The 20594-nt window shown below is 42.5% G+C and overlaps 1 protein-coding gene across 1 annotated transcript in view; it reads right to left on the bottom strand.

Annotated features, from left to right (window-relative positions):
* Positions 1-13300, bottom strand: part of ehd4 (EH-domain containing 4) — a 36424-nt gene extending 23124 nt beyond the window's left edge. The window contains exons 1-2 of the mRNA XM_080750693.1: positions 13064-13300; positions 1545-1721 (exon numbers count right to left, since the gene is read on the bottom strand). Of these exons, the coding sequence (XP_080606819.1) occupies positions 1545-1721; positions 13064-13293 (407 nt within the window). The 5' untranslated portion in view covers positions 13294-13300. The remainder of the gene's footprint in view (positions 1-1544; positions 1722-13063) is intronic.
* Between the last annotated feature and the right edge of the window lie 7294 nt (positions 13301-20594).

Genomic DNA, 20594 nt, shown 5'->3' with positions numbered 1-20594 from the left:
TCAAGAAAGATTAGGAAAATCAGATTTTTTTAGTGAATGAACAATATCAATATACATCAATGGAATGTTCTCATTATTATAGTACTGTATTATAGAGATTATTCGATTGATTGGTTTTTTTGACGATACAGTATCACTATTGATACTGTGCCAGCCATGCTGCCTTCTACATATCTTCTTGTTTCTGCATAGTGGACACACACGCACGCACACGGGCACTTGGTGTGAGATATCATCTACTGGTTCACACGTTTCAACATCAAGTTGATGATCAAAATTACCAGCTCTGTACTTGGTCACTTCTCTCTTATTTTATCTTTTGTAGTGTTCCTCCCATAACGAGAAAAAAATATTTCCCAGGCTGACTGTTGTTTCCAGTCCACCCATGACATGAAGTAGGTGATAACATTGACCATTTCTGTAACTTGGTCGTACTTCTCTTTTTTTTTCTTTTGTCTTCAGTTACCTTTCTCTCCGATAAAGTGGAAAAAGCAGTGTCATAGGCTTCAAAAAGACATGTGTGCCCAATTTTACGCTTTTATGAGATTTGTTTGTCGTTTCAACTGCCAACAGTTTATGTGGCCATTTTGAATGTCATCAATAACTCCCTTCATGTTTGAGGAGATCTTTTGAGGCACCCCTTCAAGGATGTCTTACTGTCTTAGGATCACCCAAGATCCACATAATTCCCCTACTATAATACTGATCATGACAGCAATTGATGCAGTTTCATAATTGGTTGAGATCTCAGTTCCTAATTTGTGGTTTATCAGAAAGTGTCATTCCAAGTTCCTTTTGTTAAAAAATACTGCATAGTTGTTGCTAATGAAACAAATACATTTCCCATTCGACATAATGAAAATAATATTGGTTACCAAACGCATTCTTCTGATGTCTTGTCTCTTTAGCTATTGGTTGAAAGGTTGTAGTAGCCTAGAACAATGGAGTCTGAGCCAGTCTCTGTGCTAATAGTGTGTGTATATATGCACCTACACGTGTGTAACACACTTACAGACCATGTTGTTGGTTGTCATTCCGAACAATTAGTAATCAATTAGTTAACAATCAAAACTAACACCTCATATTATAATTATACACATATACTGACTGACTGGCGGTTTGATTGAGGTGTTTGGGTTGTATGTTAGGTTGTTTGAAATGCAAATTATAAATCTGCAGCGACAATCCTGCGGTCTGCCAGCAGTTGAACAGGTCTTATCAGTTGAACCACATGTTTATAATATGAACAATGTTGTTTTTTAATAAAAAAACACATTTATCATCTGATCTCAGGCCTGTGGGTTTTCAGTTCCACTGTGATGTCATGGAACATTCCAGATGCCAGGCCCCACACACACACACACGGACGCATGCACGCACACGCACACACACACACACACACACACACACACACACACACACACACACACACACACACTCTATATCTTGGAAATTGACAATGATGAATGATCAGTCTTGGGTGTGTTCGTGTGTGTGTGCTTGTGGGTGCTTATGTGTGTGCACGTGTGCATGTGTGCGTGTACCGGTTAAGGAAAGCGTTTCCGAAGGCGTTTAGCTTCCTGAATGGTTTCTTGGGGTCGACGACCAGGGCGTTGCCAGGGACGACACCCTCGTTCTCGCCGTACATCACTGCTATGAATCCATCTGTCGTTGGTTCTGGACCAATCCTCATTCCTGGAAAATCCTGCTCCAACAGATACCTGTGAGAGAGAAAGAGAGAGAGGTGATCAATAAGTGCTCTGTATCATCAGATGTGATTATTGTTTACAGTGATGCCTTATTACTGAATCTACTTTTTGGAAGTAGATTCCGAGATAAAGCGGTTTCTTTGCAGCAGCAATAAATAGGAGCGAATGGAGATTACACGCTTCCTGATGTTGGTGGCCGAGTTGCATCATGGGATATGAGTTTTTTTCGCTCACCAGCAGACACCGTAGCGCCTGTTTACCTGGTAACCATAGTAACCAGGTAACACGTCCCTGGACGTGATAACGGGGCCTTGGCGCCGCACCACCATAATTCCTATCACATTCCTGGACGTAATTGTCATCGGAAGTGTAAAAAGACTAAATTGTAAACTGTCTCTCTGTACTGTCTGTATAACAGAGGCCTGTCTATCTGCAGTATCTGTATATACAGAGAACTGTCTCCTTGCATTGTCTGTATAGCTTAAACACAGACCTGAGAATTAGCTAAATACGGGACCAGACAGACAAGGCAGACAGACATACAGACATGGCTGAAAGTTAGACAAACTGTAGTACTGACAGAAGCAAGAGTGAGACAGACAGACACCTATAGTAGTTGGGCAGAAAGACACAGTCAGTCAGATGTGCAGACAAACAGAAAGACTGGCAGACGGACAAGGGAGGGAAATCAAACAGAACAATGAATCCTCCCTTTCCTTCTGTATTGTTTGGATCCTGGTACTCCAGGATCCAGTCAACATTGTGCGCACTCAGCATGCGCGCACGCACACACACACAAGCGCACAGCCGCACGCACGCGCGCGCACGCACGCACGCACGCACACACAGACGCAGTTTGTTTAGCTGGCACAGTAGACCAAACTAAAGGTCAGTTTCCATAGAAACCAGTTGCCATTACTGATATCCAGACCCCTGGTCCTCCACGTAGCCACTGAAGGACGGCTGGCTGGACAGTACACTGAAGATATACCAGAGAACTCCTCCTGTTCCAGGATCAGTTAATGTACTCCTCCTCTGTGTGTACAGAGTGTGTGGTCCAACAACACAAACACATTCACCTCACTGCCCAGCAGAGGTAACTCTGAAAGTGTAAACATGGACCCATACAGAGTAAACTCCTGAGTGTTCATTTAAAGCTACCATAATAGCAAATATCAAATTACTAATAATACCACCAGTAAGACGCCTAAGGGTGACAAGCGACATCACCATGTCTTGGCCATCTGGCCAGTGATGTATATCGGACCAGTTAGTTACCCATATATGGAGACCCCTGATACCCATATATGGAGATCCATGTATATGGAGATATGCTGTGAGACCCCAAACATGCTTACTCAGTTATTCGTTATGTGAAAGTCCTATGACGTGACGTCTATGACATCTGACATCATACATACAATCCCGATCCCTGTCTGTCTTCCTCCATATATGGGCATTCCCAATTATGAAGTTAAATATGGGAAAACAAAGCCTATTAGCCCATCCTTACCTCCCCCTGACCTTTCTTTGTACCATTTATTTTGCATTGTGTTTTATGACTGTTTTTCTGATTATATCCTATGCATAGTACTGTGTTCTACTGTATCTGTCTGTCATTCAATGTTATTATATGAGTTTAAGAAAGGATCTCAATTGAAACAAGCGATAGGCTTTTTTGGGTTTATCCTTGTAGTTGACTGTGGACCAGTGAAATGTACTGTCATGAAACTGTACCTTTTGCAAACTTCTAATAAAGTCTTCAATCAATCAATCAATCAATCAATCAATATGATGCCCTGAAAGCCTGTCTGTGATCCAAGTAGCCTGAAGGTAAGGAAGGTGTTACTCCTTTTGTTAGGGATATAAAGGGTTTATGGTCCCAAACATCTATATAAAGAGGCCGGTATGCCCATGCCAGAGGGGCTGGTTCTGTCGTGGAGCTTACTGTATTTGAGGGTGTGGTTTGAAATGATTAAATACTGCTTAAAATATAATTTGGGTTTCTTTGGGAGGGAGCAGGGAGGTGACAGAGAGGAGAACAGAGAGAAACAGAGGACAGGGAGGCAAAAGAAGAGGCCTTGTTAGGATAAGATGCTAGCAGGCCACTTGCTAAATAATCGCTAAGAAATGTATCACTTCACCTTTCTGCGCGGTTAGACTACTTTTTTTTAACACAACACTATGAATAAAAAGCCATTTTGACCAATCTGCATGGTACAGTACAATGCAATATAGATAACACAATTGGATTGGTTGTACTCCCAAAACCAAACACCCAAAAAATGTCCATGTCTCCAGAGAACATCAACGCTGATTGGCTGTCAGGCCGCGATAGGTTGAGTGGCGGGGAAGCGAAGGTCGCTTCAGTTGGATTTTTCTGGGGGAGAAGATACCGAGGTGACCGTTCGTGTCGTTCGCGTCGGCCTGTTCGGATCATTCGCGTGTCGTCTCGTCTTTGCATTCACTTTGTGTGTAATCGCGACGCTCAAACAATCCAGGTTTGAACGCAACATCAGAGTTGAATTCAGGATTTTACTGCGACAGCGATGGGATGTTGAGTTGAGCAGGATGTACGCAGTGAGTATGTAGTGGAAAGAGTGACTGTAAGTGATGTTGCTCTGATGCAGTCTGGGGGTCTGTGTGCCACCAGAGCTATGTTTAGACAGACTAAAATAAAAACAACTAGTTTCCCCTTCCTTTCATCTCTGCCTCGACCTTCACGACCTCACACTGACTTTTCCAGGGTTAAGGAAAAGTGAGAAAAGGAAGGAAGTGCTGTAAAGACAAGAGAAATGGAATGCGGCTCAGAGTCCCTGTCCAAGTACTTCCTGTTGTGCCAGCCGACCAGAAGACAGAAAAAAACAGCCTCGTTATAACCTTGGCTATTGAGGTTATCCAGTCGCCATTTTGAATGCCCAAGCATACTGGGGAAACCACAACCTTTCGTTTGCCAACGGGTCTGAGCTAAACCGGAGGTAGGGAGCGCTCCGCTGTGTTCACTTGGACCGCGCAGAGGTGCCAAAGGTCGGTGGTGTCTTTAGCTCACACGGCGGTGTCTCACATTGCTCAAGTCCGCTCGAGACGGCGCGCCTCCGTCGTCTCCACCGAAAACAAGCACTCCCGTTCATCTCACACCCACCTGCGCCCCCACTGTGGTGCTCAGACCAGTTGGGAAACCCGCACATGCGGTTGTCCTTGAGCAAGGCACTTCACCATCACCTTCTCCACACACACAAACCCCCTAATGTCAAGGCTATAATAATTAACATGATGCCTGCACCCTCTATATCTCGCTCCCTAACCCTGTCACTTTCTCTGTAACTTTCTCTCTTTTTATACTTAATTGTATGATTAGGGTTGCTCGGATACCGATACCCTACTCATGTATTCGTACTCTGTACTTGGAAAATGTCCCGATACTCTGACCCAATACCAAAACATTCAATTGACAGTTAAAGAAACTGTCTAAAAAAGAAATAAAATAAAAAAAACCTACCTTTATAACCAGCAGTCTTATTATTGTAGTAATTGATCATTACAGTATCGTTACAAGTACAAGGCTTAACAATTAAATAAAATTGTAGAAACAAGGGGTAAAATAAGTGGTTACTCAACAAAAACAAAAAGTACTCGTATCGGTACTTGGTATGAGTACTCAAAAGAATTAAGTACTTGTAGTCGGTCTAAAAGAAAATGGTATCTTAGCATCCCTATACGATAGTGTCACACGCCAAAAATTGCAGATCTAGAAGTTCACAACGTGTTGTAGATGCAATTTATTTTGAGCTTGTAGATCTGCTATTTCCAGTATGAGACAGTACGACTGAGCATAAATTGGGCATTACTCCATCTCTCCCTTTCTATATATATATATATATATATATATATATATCGTCACTCTCAGCCAAGTTTCAAATGTGTACGTTTCTTCGTAAAGTAAAGCCCTGCTTCACAAGACTGTCGCACAAAACCAGTGAAAATAGCTGATATAGAAGCACACTACGCCTCGCGGTGCGTGGCGTTGTGTGTTTGCAGATTGGCTATTTTCACAATTTTAAATCGTTTTCAAAATTATTAACACAAAACGAATGGTTTTGGACATACAAGGTTTCCACCCGACAACGACAATGTACAGTAACAGCTCATCTGCACTCATTATCGAACCTCTCTATTGATCTATTCTGTCCTTCCTCCTCCCACTTCCCATCAATGAATGACTCACGCTCCCCACCCCACACACATACACACTCACACAATCTCTCTCCCCATGCCCATCACTGCATTTTCCATCATTCATGACTTTTCTATCTTCCTAAACCCAATGATCTTAGAGCAGACCATTCATTTGTACAGTAAACTGGTACAAAGTGGTATAGATGTCTTACTCCCTCCATCAGCCACCCCCTCCCTTTTTAACCCTCGGTCTCCCACATCCCTCCTTCCCACATCCATCTGTTTACTCAATCCCTCCTCCAGTGCCATCCTGTCGGAAAAGGAGACAGGGTCAGGGGGCATCAAACAGATCACAGCAGAGGAACACACACACACACACACACACACACACACACGCGCACGCGCACGCGCACGCGCACGCACACACACACACACACACACACACACACACACACACACACACACACACACAGTGAGTGTAGCTTAGGATTTCCACATGCAGTCACGTTCCCGAAGGAACCAACATTCACTGATAACCAGAATGAATGAACGAACCAAAACTCGCTCTGTGCCTGGAAGTCTATTCATCTCTGTAATAAATCACTACTGACATGTGTGTTTGCCAAAACATTGCTTAATTGTTATAAACGATTTTCTTGGCATGGGATATTGTGTTGCAAAATAAAATGGGGATGGAGGGGTTAAGTGTGTTGTCATCACAAAACATGTGGTACTTGACTTGAAAATGTATTCAAGATGATTTTTTGCCATTTTGGAAAATGTCACAATTCTTATTTCTACTCTATGACCTGTGCCGTTTTACTCCGTATAAAGGTTTAATTTCAACCAATGCACATGCATGAAATGATTAAATGTGTCGACTCTGCACCCATGATTCATAGCATTCTTTTTAAGTTCCCATGATTCATAACATTCCTCAGGGCAGGGCGGAACCCCTGTGTGTGTGTGTGTGTGTGTGTGTGTGTGTGTGTGTGTGTGTGTGTGTGTGTGTGTGTGTGTGTGTGTGTGTGTGTGTGTGTGTGAGTGAGTGAGTGAGTGAGAGAGCGAGAGAGAGAGAGAGAGAGAGAGAGAGCACATGCGCATATGCACAGTGCTGCAAAGTTCTGCAGAAATCTCTTCCATAGAGAATAACTTAAATATTGTGATTTTGAATGAACTATGCGGTCCAATTAATAAAACTAGCATAGTTACTTCAGTGAGACTTCCCAGAGTGACAGATCCCACCCCTACACACACATACAGTACACACCCATCTACTTGATTCACCTTGCATAGCAACCAGCAAGTTGTCTGTAGCCAGCAAATACTGTATGACAGAAACAGAAACACACAGAAACAGAAACACACACACACACACACACACACACACACACACACACACACACACACACACACACACACACACACACACACACACACACACACACACACACACACACACACACACACACACACACACACACACACACACACACACACAGTTCCCTGTTCAGCAGTTTAGATAAGGCCATAGATTGTGTGTAACTGTATAGTGGGAGGTCATTTAGTCTGAACACTCCAGACTGAGTCTCTGTGTTCAGACACATATCCACAAGTCTAAACACGATCTGCTATTGAAGGCAGGGCACCAGTTAGCTGCTATAATGTAACTCAGTAAGCCTGCTGCACTAGCTAGATAGCCAACCAGCTGGCTTGTGAATGTTAGATGTTATTAAGTATCTGGGAACACACATTGATGATAAATGGCGCTTCAGAGTCAGAGATGCGTTTATGCAAGAAAGCAAGTTGAGACGGTTTTCAAATATGATCAGCTGAGGGGGAGTGGCATTAGCCAGCCCGGGATATCTTGGAGAGTGTTTATGTCAGCCTGATGAGCCAAGCCTCCAAGTTCAATACCTCAGTCTGTCTAGGAAATCTGAACACATTGGCCTAAGAAAACGAAACTAACTATAATCATCTAAATGGCTGCAAAGAGCTTTGGAGGGGGAAAAGAGCAGACTAAGTACAGTGAAAGGTCAAGTTTATTAAGTATTGACCGTTCAAGTGGTTAAATATCTGAAAACACACATTAACATGAATCCAAAATAAAATGATGATCATGCTGTCAAACAATGAAACTATATCTATGAACAGGTTGTAGGGATCCCTGCTTCATCTCTCTCTCAACTAAGGGGTCCTTGGCCTGAAAACGTTGAAGACCCCTGCAGTAGGCCATCAGCTAAACCGGCTGACCTGTGCAACACAGCTGTATGAACTCTTCAACTGAACTAAGGAAGGAATTGGAAATTGATGACGCAAGTCAGTTGTTTGAGATGCTCTCAGGTCAGCGTTTTAGAACACCTTAGGAAGAGAAAAAAGGTCTACGAGGGTGTTTGCCGCTTAGTACAATCATTGGTCTGCTAAACAAAACAAGGTGATCACCATGGCTGCAACAAATAGTATTTGGGAAGCGGTTCTATAAACACATTTAGACCTGTTGTAACCTATACGTTGTTATACCTTTCAATCCAGGGGCCACCTCTGTGACTCATTAGTTGTTGCTATAAATATAGCAACATCATTTATTTTACATTTTTTGAATAAGAATTTGAAGTTTTTCAGAAAACTTAAGTTATGTTTTAGAAGGCATTTTTAGAATCAACCTCAGGGCTAAATGGGGCCGAAGGCTCATGGTCAAGGGGTTGTACTTTCTAGCCTACAAGTGGCACATCCAGCTTGTAATGCCTGAGTTAAACTCTACTGTTGCTTGCAGGTGTCATAGCAATCTACAAGCTCATAATGCCTCGCTTTGTAGCGCAATGTGAGCTTGTAGATCACTGCAACTAAGTATAACTCAACTCAGGCGTCTGCCACACAGCGGGTTAGCCAGCTAGCCAGCAGGTGAGCCAACCAGACCAAGGAGGAATATGAATAGACTGTATTTGTATGTATGTCACTTTGCTATGTGCACATTTGCATGTTTAACACAACAAAGCATTACTGCATGGGCAACAAAAGCCGGCTATTGTGGTGACAACCTCTGTGTGTGTGTGTGTGTGTGTGTGTGTGTGTGTGTGTGTGTGTGTGTGTGTGTGTGTGTGTGTGTGTGTGTGTGTGTGTGTGTGTGTGTGTGTGTCTGTGTGAACCAAAAAGGGGCGTGTTAACCTATTTCTCAGTAGGGTATTCTATCAGGCCAGCCCAGCTGTTGTGTTCAAACGTGTGTAACGTTATACTGGCTGTTGTTAGACAGATAGGACTGCAGCAGGTTTTTGGTATGTAATTAATATAGAATATACACATTTATTTATTTATTCGCTTGTGAGAATATTCAGTTCACCAGTATGCCGATCACGGAAATTCACCACAATAACATTATCTTGGTTTGTACTAGCGTTATATCCTCCTATCTCCACCCATGTCTTGTGTGTTGACCTTGGTGGCCACTGGCCAGCCCTCCTGGCATCCACCCACTCTGTACAAGCTTTCAGCTCAAGCTCAGTCATACCAGAAGTGGTTGTCTGAACAACGTCATGGTTGTGTCCTCTGTGTGATCAGACCACAGCGGCCTGTTCATGGTCAGTCAGTTCACTTCTGTTGACCATGCGGTGAACGGTTACGCCGCAAAATCCTGAGTGTACATTTAACTCGGAGAGTGCAAAAACAGACTAGTAAGAGTCCAGTTGTACACCTCAATCTGCATTTGTGTGTAATGTATACTACTAACCCAATAAAACAGGGAAAGCATCTGTGTTGACTATCCAAAAATAGCAGAAATACAAGCTCACAGCGCATCACTTCGTGCAGCGCTGCAAGCTTGTACAATTTTGAAAAATCTTGAAAGTGTGAGAACTACTGAACTACTTTAGAAGGCATTTGTAGAATTGGCCTATGGTCTTAATGTAGCAAATAAAGGTGAACAACAACACCACGTGCCTTTTTGGTGCCCATGTCTACGAATACAGTACAAGCACATGTAGCCTACACGAGTTCACTGCACACTTCACACACAAAGACACAAGCATAAACACTCAATGTGACAGACAAACATAAACACACACACACACACACACACACACACAGTCCAGTGCCTAGACGAGAGGACGAAGGAAGGATCATGTCTGGTCCAGCAGTCGTCGCTGACTGAACAATAGAACATAGGAGATCAGACCTCAAACTGATAAACAAACAAAACAAACAGAGAGAGAGAACCCCCAGACCCCCCACCACACACACACACACACACACACACACACACACACACACACTAAAAACAGCTGATCTACAAGCACACAACACCTCACATTGCGAGGCGTTGTGTGCTTGTAGATCAGCTATTTTCACTAGTTTTGTGTGACAGTCTTGTATGATGAAGCAGGGCTTTACATTACGAAAAAACGTACACATTTGAAACTTGGAGATACCAGTAAGACTCCCTAATCGGGAGATAAGCGACCGTAGGTCGGTTATCTCCACAAATAGGGTAAAAATGAGTTTTTCCAAAATCTCCCTGATCCATGTTGATGACATGAGTGTAGACATACTGTGTAGTGATTTTCGTGATTTTAGGGCAAAATCTCTAGGAGCAGTGTCCAAAAATTTGTTTTTAAAAATGGGCCTGAAGGTGGCGCTAGAAGAGGGCCATGTGAGAAATGAGGGGTGGGGTCTCCGCGTTGCCTTGGCGGACGAATAGGTACCGGCCCCGGCTCTCCCGGACGCTCCCAGCCCGAGTTACGGCATTTTATGTGAGCTGCAGTGGAGGGGGTCCTCCACTGGGGGCGTCACCACTTTTTTCTGGAGCACCAGGAGTGGGTGGTCCCCAGGAATTCCCCGTGAGCAGCCCCGTTGGGGTGGTCATTTGGTCATTTTTGCACATTTGGTCATTTTTTACACCTGGGGGTCCCCCAGGGATCTCCGGGGGTCCTTGGAGGTTGTAGTTTGGCAGGTAAGGAGTGTGTGTGCAAAATTAGGCATGGATGGGGGCAACGGTTGTGGAGATATGAGCAGGGCAAAAGTGTGATGTGTGACGTGTGACAGACAGACAGACAGACAGACGGACGGACGGACGGACGGACGGACGGACGGACGGACAGCCCGTGGAGGTTTTGATAGTAAATGCTCCCTACGGTCGCAACAAGGTTTCTGCCAGACAGTGACGATATCTTTTCTTAAACCTTTTGGTAGGCAATATTGTTATTAATGTTTATACCAATGAAGCATGCTGAATTTAATTGAACTTAACATTGAGAATAAGGGGAAGAGAGAGAGAGGTATTCCCTCACTCACTCATTCTCTGCCTCTCTTGTTTTCCTTTATTTTACATTCTTGCCTCCAGCTGTTTCCATACTGTACTAGCAGCTGACAGTAAAAGTTCAGAATTAGTTCTAGGTTTGGAATGCAAACACCCCCACCAGGTAGAAATATAAACGGGGGGACTCGGGTAGCAGCTGAGCCCCAGGGGTTCAGTAGAAGAAAACAGAGGAGGTTTGGGTTCAGGTTTCATTTTTAATTCTAGGATAATAACACCTTCACTAAAAGCGACACAGGTCTGCTATAGAACGTGGGTTAATTCATGCATGTTTATAAACGGTTAACAAGCTTTTCCTTTGTGTCGTTCAACTTGTCTTAACATGTCTGAATAATTTGGCCTGACAAAAAACAATAATGGCTTCATCATGGCTTCATGGGTGGTTTACGTTTTATATGATACTTAACTTGTCATAGCACCTGATGCATCACTGCTTTGCCTTTATAGAGGCTGACATACGCAGGGTATTTACACTACACACATTTTCTTCTCTCTTGTTGGCACAACACACCCACACACACACACACGCACACACACGCACACACACGTGCACGCGCACACACACACACACACACACACACACACACACACACATACATTCTTATATCATAGTAAATTCCTGTTAATGTATCGATTTCTAACTCTGAGGGTACAAAAAAATCAAACCAAATGGGTCCATTTGGTTATATTTCTATACCCAATCATGTGCAAGCACGTTCTCTTATTGTTCCCTCTTTAATATCATATGTAGTAGGCCTACTGTATGTCCATTACGGACAGCGTGGTAGTTAATGACGCAGCATATAGGCCTACTTCTGTGTTGGACCGTTTTTTTTTTTATAACTATGGTTGGACCAGGCTGCTGGCAGGTTCTGTTTACATGTCAGTGGTGTAAATTAACTAAGTAGACTACATTTACTCAAGTAGGCCTACTGTAGACCTACTTAAAGGAGCTATAGTCAACTTTTTCATTGTAGGTGTACATCCTAGTCTACAGACTAGGATGTAAACAAAGTACGGGCCCTGTAAATGTAAACAAAGGGCCAAAATGATTATTTTATCATTATTTTACGCTTTTTGTGGTCATTTTTTAATTGAAACACATATATGAAGCTTATTTTTTTATAAAATATTTTCGAAACATTATTTTTATTTTAGCATCCGTTTTTCAAGAAAAAGTTGACTATAGCTCAGAAAAAGTTGACTATAGCTCCTTTAAGTACAATTTTTAGTTACTTTTACTTTACAGGAGTATTTCCAATTATCAGTAGGCCTACTTATCCACTACATCGCCACTATATCTCAGAGGCAAATATTTGTATTTTTACTCCACTACATTTATTTTAAATCTTTAATTAGTGTGGTTCCCAACAGGGCAACACACTATAGTCCTGGGGACAATTTATTTATTCTAGATAAACTTTATTTGTGAATGGGTTTTTATCCCATTGAGTTCAATGGGGGAGAGGTGCGTGCTAGCTTGAGGATTGATTGGTCAAGCTTCATCACATGGCTATCCAGACCATAAATAGGCAACCACACTTGCAATTTCCAATTATTTTCTAGTTACTACTAGTTAGGCTACTTTGCAAATTTTCATTATTATTTAAAAACATACATTAACAACTTCAGCCCTTTTACTTTTGGTACTTTAAGTACATTTTGAATTCCAGACTTTTACTTGTAACAGAGAAGCCTACTTCTAAATTGCAGTTGATACTTTTACTAATTATCAACCTAAGTAAAGTAAGTAAAAAATGTCCATCATAGGTGTAGGGTTATTATTACTATTATTACTATTAGTAGCTTAGTGCGTCACGACGAGGAGGACAGCAGGAGGGACGGACAGGTGTTGTGCAGGCCTATAATGTACCTGATGAAGGTGGTCTTCCCGGTGGAGTACTGGCCCACCAGCAGCACCATGGGCTTGCTCTGGAAGTCGGCCGCCTCCAGGGCGGGCGAGTGGAAGTCATGGAAGAGGTAGGTCTCCTCCAGGGGCAGCAGCTTCCTAGTGTAGAGGCTCTGCAGACCCTCCGTCACCGTCTGGTACATCTCCCCTTCTTTATTCCGTCCTCCCTGCTCCTGCTTCACCCAGCTGAACATAATGACACCGTACGTTCACCTCCCGTAGAGCGAGAGAGAGAAAAGGCAGACGTGAAGGATTGTGGTTAATGTAGTTCCTTGTTATCGTGCGTCCACTCTCTCCACAGCAGTGCCGGGGGGCGGGGGGGTTTCTCACCAAAAAAAGAAGACAAATAAATCCTCCGTCTGTTTTGTTGCAATTGAATTCAGTTCAATTCAGAGCTTTATTGGCACGAGGAAAAAATACGTTTACATTGCCAAAGCAAGTGTCAAAATAAAAAACAGTTGAAAATGTTGCACGGAGGAGGAGGAGGAGGTTGCTCTTGCTCTGCTCTCGCTCTTTTGGCAACGGAGGAACTGAACGTGGCACCTGATGGTCTCCTGTTTGACCGCGACCAGACGACCACTACTGTGCTGACTGAGTGAACACACACTCCTCTGTGCTGTTGAGAGAGAGAGAGAGAGAGAGAGAGAGAGAGAGAGAGAGAGAGAGAGAGAGAGAGAGAGAGAGAGAGAGAGAGAGAGAGAGAGAGGGTGGTTGTGTTTAGGGATGGGGGGAGCCGGGAGGAGAGGGTTTCCGAGGAGGCGCGCGTGTGTTTACTGTGCGTGTGCGCTCACACCACTGGTGCGCCTAGTAGGCCTACCTGGGGGCACCGCCCTGCCGGCTGTGTGACGCAGCCAGAGGACTGGAGGCAGGGCAACGGAGAGAGGCAGAGCCTGCATGGGTCAAAAATATACTCTCTCAATGTCAAAGAAAACTGGTGAGGGGGGAGAGAGAGGATTATGTAAACCAGTGGTTTCTCAAACTTTTTCATTTCAAGGACCCCCAAATTGAGAGTGTACCAAATGGAATCAAATGGACCCGTTATAGGGTCCATTTGATTCCATTTGTACACTCTGAGTTACAGACCCATATGGGTAGGCCTATACATTTGGTTCCATGTGTAGGCCTACACTCTCTGAGTTACAGACCCATAAGGGTCCATTTGGTTCCTAACTATCATTTAACTGGGGACCCCTGGAACTCCCCCAAGGACCCCTGCTGTCCCCGGACTCCACTATGAGAACAATGAGAAGCCCATTTTACCATGCCCAGTATATCCCAGCCAACAGCATTGAATAGAGACACAGAGAGAGAGAGAGAGAGAGAGAGAGAGAGAGAGAGAGAGAGAGAGAGAGAGAGAGAGAGAGAGAGAGAGAGAGAGAGAGAGAGATTTGGATAGTCCGATTAGAAATAGATGTATTGATTGATTGATTGATTGAAGACTTTATTAGAAGTTTGCATAGGAAAAGGTACAGTTTCATGATGGTACAGTTCACTGGAACAAGGTCTACTAAAAGGAGATCCATGAAAAGACTAAGCTTATTTCCACTGGAAACCATTGAAGTATCTCATATAACATTGAATGACAGACAAATAGAACACAAATAGAACACATGTAAAGGGATACTACTGGAACATTTTGGTTTAATGACCAAGGGTGGTTTATGTAGGCTATCTGAGTGTTGAATGTTTTATGGAGTTCAAAACAAAACATTCAAATGAAGATACTGATATACAGGCTAATGAAAATGTATCATGGAGATTGGAGAATCAACATTGTCTACAGTTTACAGTGATTATAGCCTACAGGTGAAATAACAAGTCAGCTACACTCACAAATGATGTAGTTGTAGCGTCCCCTGGTGGACAGACCCTGATATCAAGAATCAATTCTGTGTATTGTCACTCATGCAGGACAGGACAGGTACATGTCAGACAGGTACATACATAGTCTGTTACAACACAATGCAAATATACTTAATCTTAAGCGGCAGTGTCAAATGTGCAAAAGCAGCAGGCACGCATGGTTACATTGCCCATATGAAAATCCATTTCACTTGTCTATATGTGCATGTGTATTAACATTCTTTGAGCAGCTGGTCAGGATTCTTACAGTTGTTTTATTTTACGTATTTTATTTTGGCCAAGAAGATTGCAATGTGTGGGCAGGGATTTTAACTGAATGCCTGTTTTCTTATGAACATCCTCCATCTTCTCTTCCATTTCAGGACCTCAGATGTTTTCCATGTATCACATCATGTATGGAAAATATGTTTTCACATGGAAAACATGTTTTCAAATGGAAACATGGAAAAGATGTTGGAAGTGAAAGAGGGTTCCGACTGCGGACACCATCTGAGGACAATACAGACCAACTGTTGCTGTGTATGTATTATAACACTATACAGAAATGCTAACATGCATGTAACAGGACCTGTCATACACAATAGATTATGGGTAAAGTTAAAATAACATTCAGGACTTTACTGTGTAGTCTGGCAAGTTCACTGAACAGCTGTCTGTCACCACAGGTAATAACAATACAGTATAATACTATAAAACTATAATAATCACAGGTAATAACAGGCAAAAACAATGATCACAAGTATTAATGTCTTTACTCATTCTATCTTCTTGCATGTGATGAGCCTTTCTTTACACTTCCTCCAACATCTTCCCATTTTCTGTCTTCCTCTGTGTTGTCCTGGAGACCTGGAAGCTTTTCAGTCAGTTCCTTCCTTTCTTTCTGGAGCTTCTTCCTCTCTTCTTGGTGCTTTTCAATCAGTTTGTCCGACCACTGCAACTCCAGTTCATTTATCTTCTTGGATAAACAGTCTTCTTCCTCCTCCTCCTCCTCCAACATCTCTTCTGGTTTCTGGTTCTTGAACTCTCTGGTCTTCCCCTCTTTCTGGAGCTTTTCAATCAGTTTGTCTTTCCACTCCAGCTCCCTTTCATTTATCTCCAATTCCATTTGTATCTCCTTGATGAAACGGTCTGTTTTTCCTGTCCTCCAATTGCTGAATCCAGGCGTGATGTTGGTGGAGGTTGGACTGCTCCTCGGTTGCATGAGCCGATGCAATGAGCTTGGATACTTCCTCACACGCCTGAACGTGTCTTGACTGCACTCTCTGAGAGAGTCCCTGAGAGAGTGCAGTGAAGACTGGATGGAGAGAGCCTCTCTCCTTCCAGAAGCATTGTCCACTTTTTTGAAAGACCAGGACTTCTTAGGAGTTAAGGTCCTTGCATCATCAGCCTGAGGTTTACCATCCTGGGCTTGAGGTGATGGACGTGGAGTGCTGAAGTATCTTGTACTCTTTGATTTGTCAAAGAAACACTTCTTCACTACCCTCAGGACACAAAATGTCCCCACACTGGGTTCAGAAGCAGCAGTATCTCTGCTGAAGAAACGCCTTTTCATTCCTCTCAGGAAACAGGGTGTTTCTCCTGTTCTCCCCTCGCTGGATCCAGGAGCTGGATCTGTGCTCTTCTCCACTTTGAGGGATTTGAAAGTCATTGTTAATGAGCGGTTAGTAAGGTTCTTTAGAGACATAGATTATAAGTCCTCTCTGTTCTCTCAGCTGCCTTGACACACTGCTTCACTGGATTTCAATGTGACTGCTAGACGTCTTTGTCTGTGACCCGCCTTTTAAGGACAGAATTAATCAGCAAAACCATGGAAACCATAACAGCTTGCTCCACCAATCAGAGATGCCGTTACCTGGCGTAACATTGTCATTTAAACATCACCGCCATGTCACCAACTTGTGGCGCGTGACAACAACAAGCACAAACTAGCCAATCCAATGTTATTTGAACAACAATAAACAATGATCTATGCAATTTTCACACACAATTTCCAAATAAGATTAAATAAGTCATATTGATGACGTCACTGTCAACGTTAAATGCCTACAGTAATCTTTCATATTTGTCTTTATGCCTCAACGATCAATGTTTTCTGAACATTGTGTTTTGTGTTCTTGTGTTTACTTTGTGTTCTTATGTCCACCAAGTGAACGGCTATGTGATCCATGACAAGGAGAGCAGCACAATCCAACCCTGCATGACAGGAGGACAAACCCATCCAGTGCCTCTCATCACAGAAGCTTTTTCATGGGTCTGAGAGCAGCTCTATAGCTGAATGTTGAGACTTTTTAATTTCTTCATTAACCCATGAACCACTGCAGGACTAAACCCTGAAAAAAAGAAATCTCCAAACATTAACCTTCAGATTTAACTCTAGGAGAGGTGTTCTGTAGACCTCTATTGGTCAGTAGCTATATTACATGCGGTACAAACCCTCCACACAAGTTTCTTTAAATTTTTCTCCAATACTTTCCCCTGCTAAGCTTCCGTTTTTGTTTGTTCACGCAGCATTGTGTAAAACAAGAAATACCCTAAAAATGGGAATATTAAAAAAGCACTAGAAATACAGTTCCTACGAAACAGTGTGGGCTCGCATGGAACACCATGTATGGGCTGGTCATAAAGATCTACCCAAAGGGCACTCCAACATGGAACACCATATATGGGCATAAAGATCTGCCCAACGGGCACTCCAACATTACTCCTGACACTCCTACATTGATTGATCCTCCTGGATAAAGGTTAAAAAGGACAAAAAAGACTGATGTACATTCGTTTAATAATCTTTAATATCACACATCCATAAACAATCTGTGCAAATAATAATCTCCATGACAACACACATACAAGTACGTACGTACATATGTACGACCCCGGCCTCAGTTCTGTGTCCTTCCCAATCCTGCTGGAAAAACAACACCACAAACCCTTCTGGCTATGACTGGAATCACTGGATATACTGGGACCTGGTCTAATTTATAAAAACGTTCTCTGAGACTGTACTAAACTGTATTATATGATACCTTTACAGAATACGAAAGTAAATGGCCACAAGACGAGTCTTGTGGTGTATGGTAGTATAGATTATACATATTGTGGTTTATATTGGTATATATATATTATATGATACTTTTCTGTGTAGTGGAAATCCCATGTTTCCTTAAACAGGTTCCTGTTGTCTGTTTTTTCAAGCAGGCAAGGGCAACAACGTAAATAAAAAATAAAATAAAAAGACAAATATGAAAGTTGATGCACAGCATCAGTAAATCAAACATTATAAAAACAATGTATATAAAACATACCAAGGATCAAAGATACAAACATGTTCATAAACTTCATGAGGTTGCTAGTTCTGACCAGAGATGCACAGAGGCAGAGTGAAGCCCTGGTAGCTTCCTCCACCAGGAGCAATGTATGCTCCACCATTTTTACCCGACTTTGGCGCCAGAATCCTCCTCAACAACTGCTACAAGGAAAACCTACTAAAGTTCTGTTATTTGTATTTGTAATATATGTGCATATTACATGTATTCCATTTGAGGTTTATTGAGATATTACGGTGACTCCTGCATTATGGTTATAACTGCATCTGTATCAAGGTTATTATAGTTAATTATATCAAATAAAATAAGAGAGACTAGAGCCGCTTTAAAAACGGAATTTGGAATCAAAGTAAAAAAAAAAAAAGGTTTTAGTTAATTGAAATAAAAAAAAAGCTTTCCAAATAAAAGATAACTGAAACTGTACTGTGTTTACAAAACTGTTTAATAAACTAAACTAGCAGAGCCGCTTTGAAAACAGAATTTGGAATCAAAGTTAAAAAAAAAGAAAAGTAAGAAATTCTAATGAAAAATGCTAAACTATAATAACCTTGTACTGTACCGTCTTCACTGGATGAGTGGATGACAAGAGTAGAACCAGAAAGCAGCTTGCAACCGGTTTCGCTGGTTAATACAAATTAAAAACACTTTGCTGCAAAACAACTGCAGAATCCTGCTGCCCGTCTCCATCAACTAGCTTTAGCAGTTGACCACTTGAACCCCAATGTCTCCTATTGTGGGGGGGAACATTTGCCGATCTACAAGCTCACAACGCAGTGTGAGCTTTCTGGCAAAGTGATTTGATGTAGAAGGAAACAAGAGCAGACAAAGTGTACAGTTGCAAATCGGGTTCGTTTTACTTTGAGCAGTTAAACCTACTGTTTGCTTCAGAAGTTACAGAGGAAATGTTATCCTATCTACAGCCAACAGAGGAGGGCAGCAACATGGCAGCCACCAGAACAGCCAGGGAGTGAAGCATCATTTATACTCTGCCGTATGACGTTGTCACTTGCCACTCTACCAAGGTGTATTATTAGTTTAGAAAACAAAATGTACGACTAAAACTCAAAGGGGAAAAACTAAAAGAACTAAAAGGAAAAAAAAGGGGGAAAAAGAAAACAATGCAAAATTAACTAGAAGATGAAATATTGCATGTAAAGTACTTTTCCATGTATACTAATAAATGAAAACGAAACTAAAACTAGTCAATTCTTAAAAGTAAAACTACATATACACCAGACCTAAGCTAAAATCAAACACCGAACTGAAAAAAGAAATAACAAATTGTTTCAAAACTATAATAACTCTGCCAACCTCACAATGCAAGCGACACCATCGTATGACAGAGTATGAATTAAGCTCAAATTAGGCTTATCGCTGTCCATATACAACTCAGGAGCAGACAAGATGAGATTGTATTGTGTTGTGTTGTGTTGAACTCCTCCACCCTGGCCCCTCCCTCACCTGTCAACACTCTGATGAACAGACGGGAAGGTCTGCCTGTTTCTGTTGATGACATTTCTAAATCTACAATGAATATTATATCATTAACAGTAAGCTTGGCAAGACACAGGCATACACACATACACCCCCGCCCATCACACACACACACGCACACGCACACACACACACACACACACACACACACACACACACACACACACAAAGGATTCAACCAATGACACAATCCCAACAGGCACGTATAAAGACACTGCATGCACACCCATACACATACATGTTTACAGACAACGCATGCACACACCCATACACATACTACATTCTGTATTTATCTCAGTTGTAACTTGTAACCAGTATTCACCAGCCAGCCACACACACACACGCACGCACGCACGCATGCACACACACACACACATATCCCATTTTCAATAACAGTCATTTTGTTGTGTCTGGAAGGCAAGCATGTGTTCATGTTACTGAAACAAGACGAAACTGCCCGGTACACGTGCACACCCACACGCACGCACATTTCGGGCACAACTGGCAGCCATGCTAGCGCCACGGTCCAGTTCCATGGCTGTTGCTGGGGTAACACGGTCCACCCATATGAGAACATGAGCGACAATTTGGGCTAACTCTGTCCTTCCAAAGATTAAATATAGATGTATAAAATAACAAAGCATTAGTCCACTGGTTTCAGCAGACTGGTTTCTGTTCAAAATGTCTCTTCTAGAACTCTGCCTTCCAGTTCTCTGTGTTGCGTTTCAGAGCGTTCCATTTGGTTTCCGATTACAAACCCCTCCAGTGCGGCCGTCTCTCAGACCAGCGATGTTTGTCTGCCATTTATCGATGGC

The sequence above is a fragment of the Nannobrachium achirus genome (assembly GCF_963921795.1).
Source record: "Nannobrachium achirus genome assembly, chromosome: 20".
NCBI classification, from domain to species: domain Eukaryota; kingdom Metazoa; phylum Chordata; class Actinopteri; order Myctophiformes; family Myctophidae; genus Nannobrachium; species Nannobrachium achirus.
The sequence above is the reverse complement of the archived record's forward strand: the minus strand, read 5'-3'. Positions and strand labels throughout refer to the sequence as shown.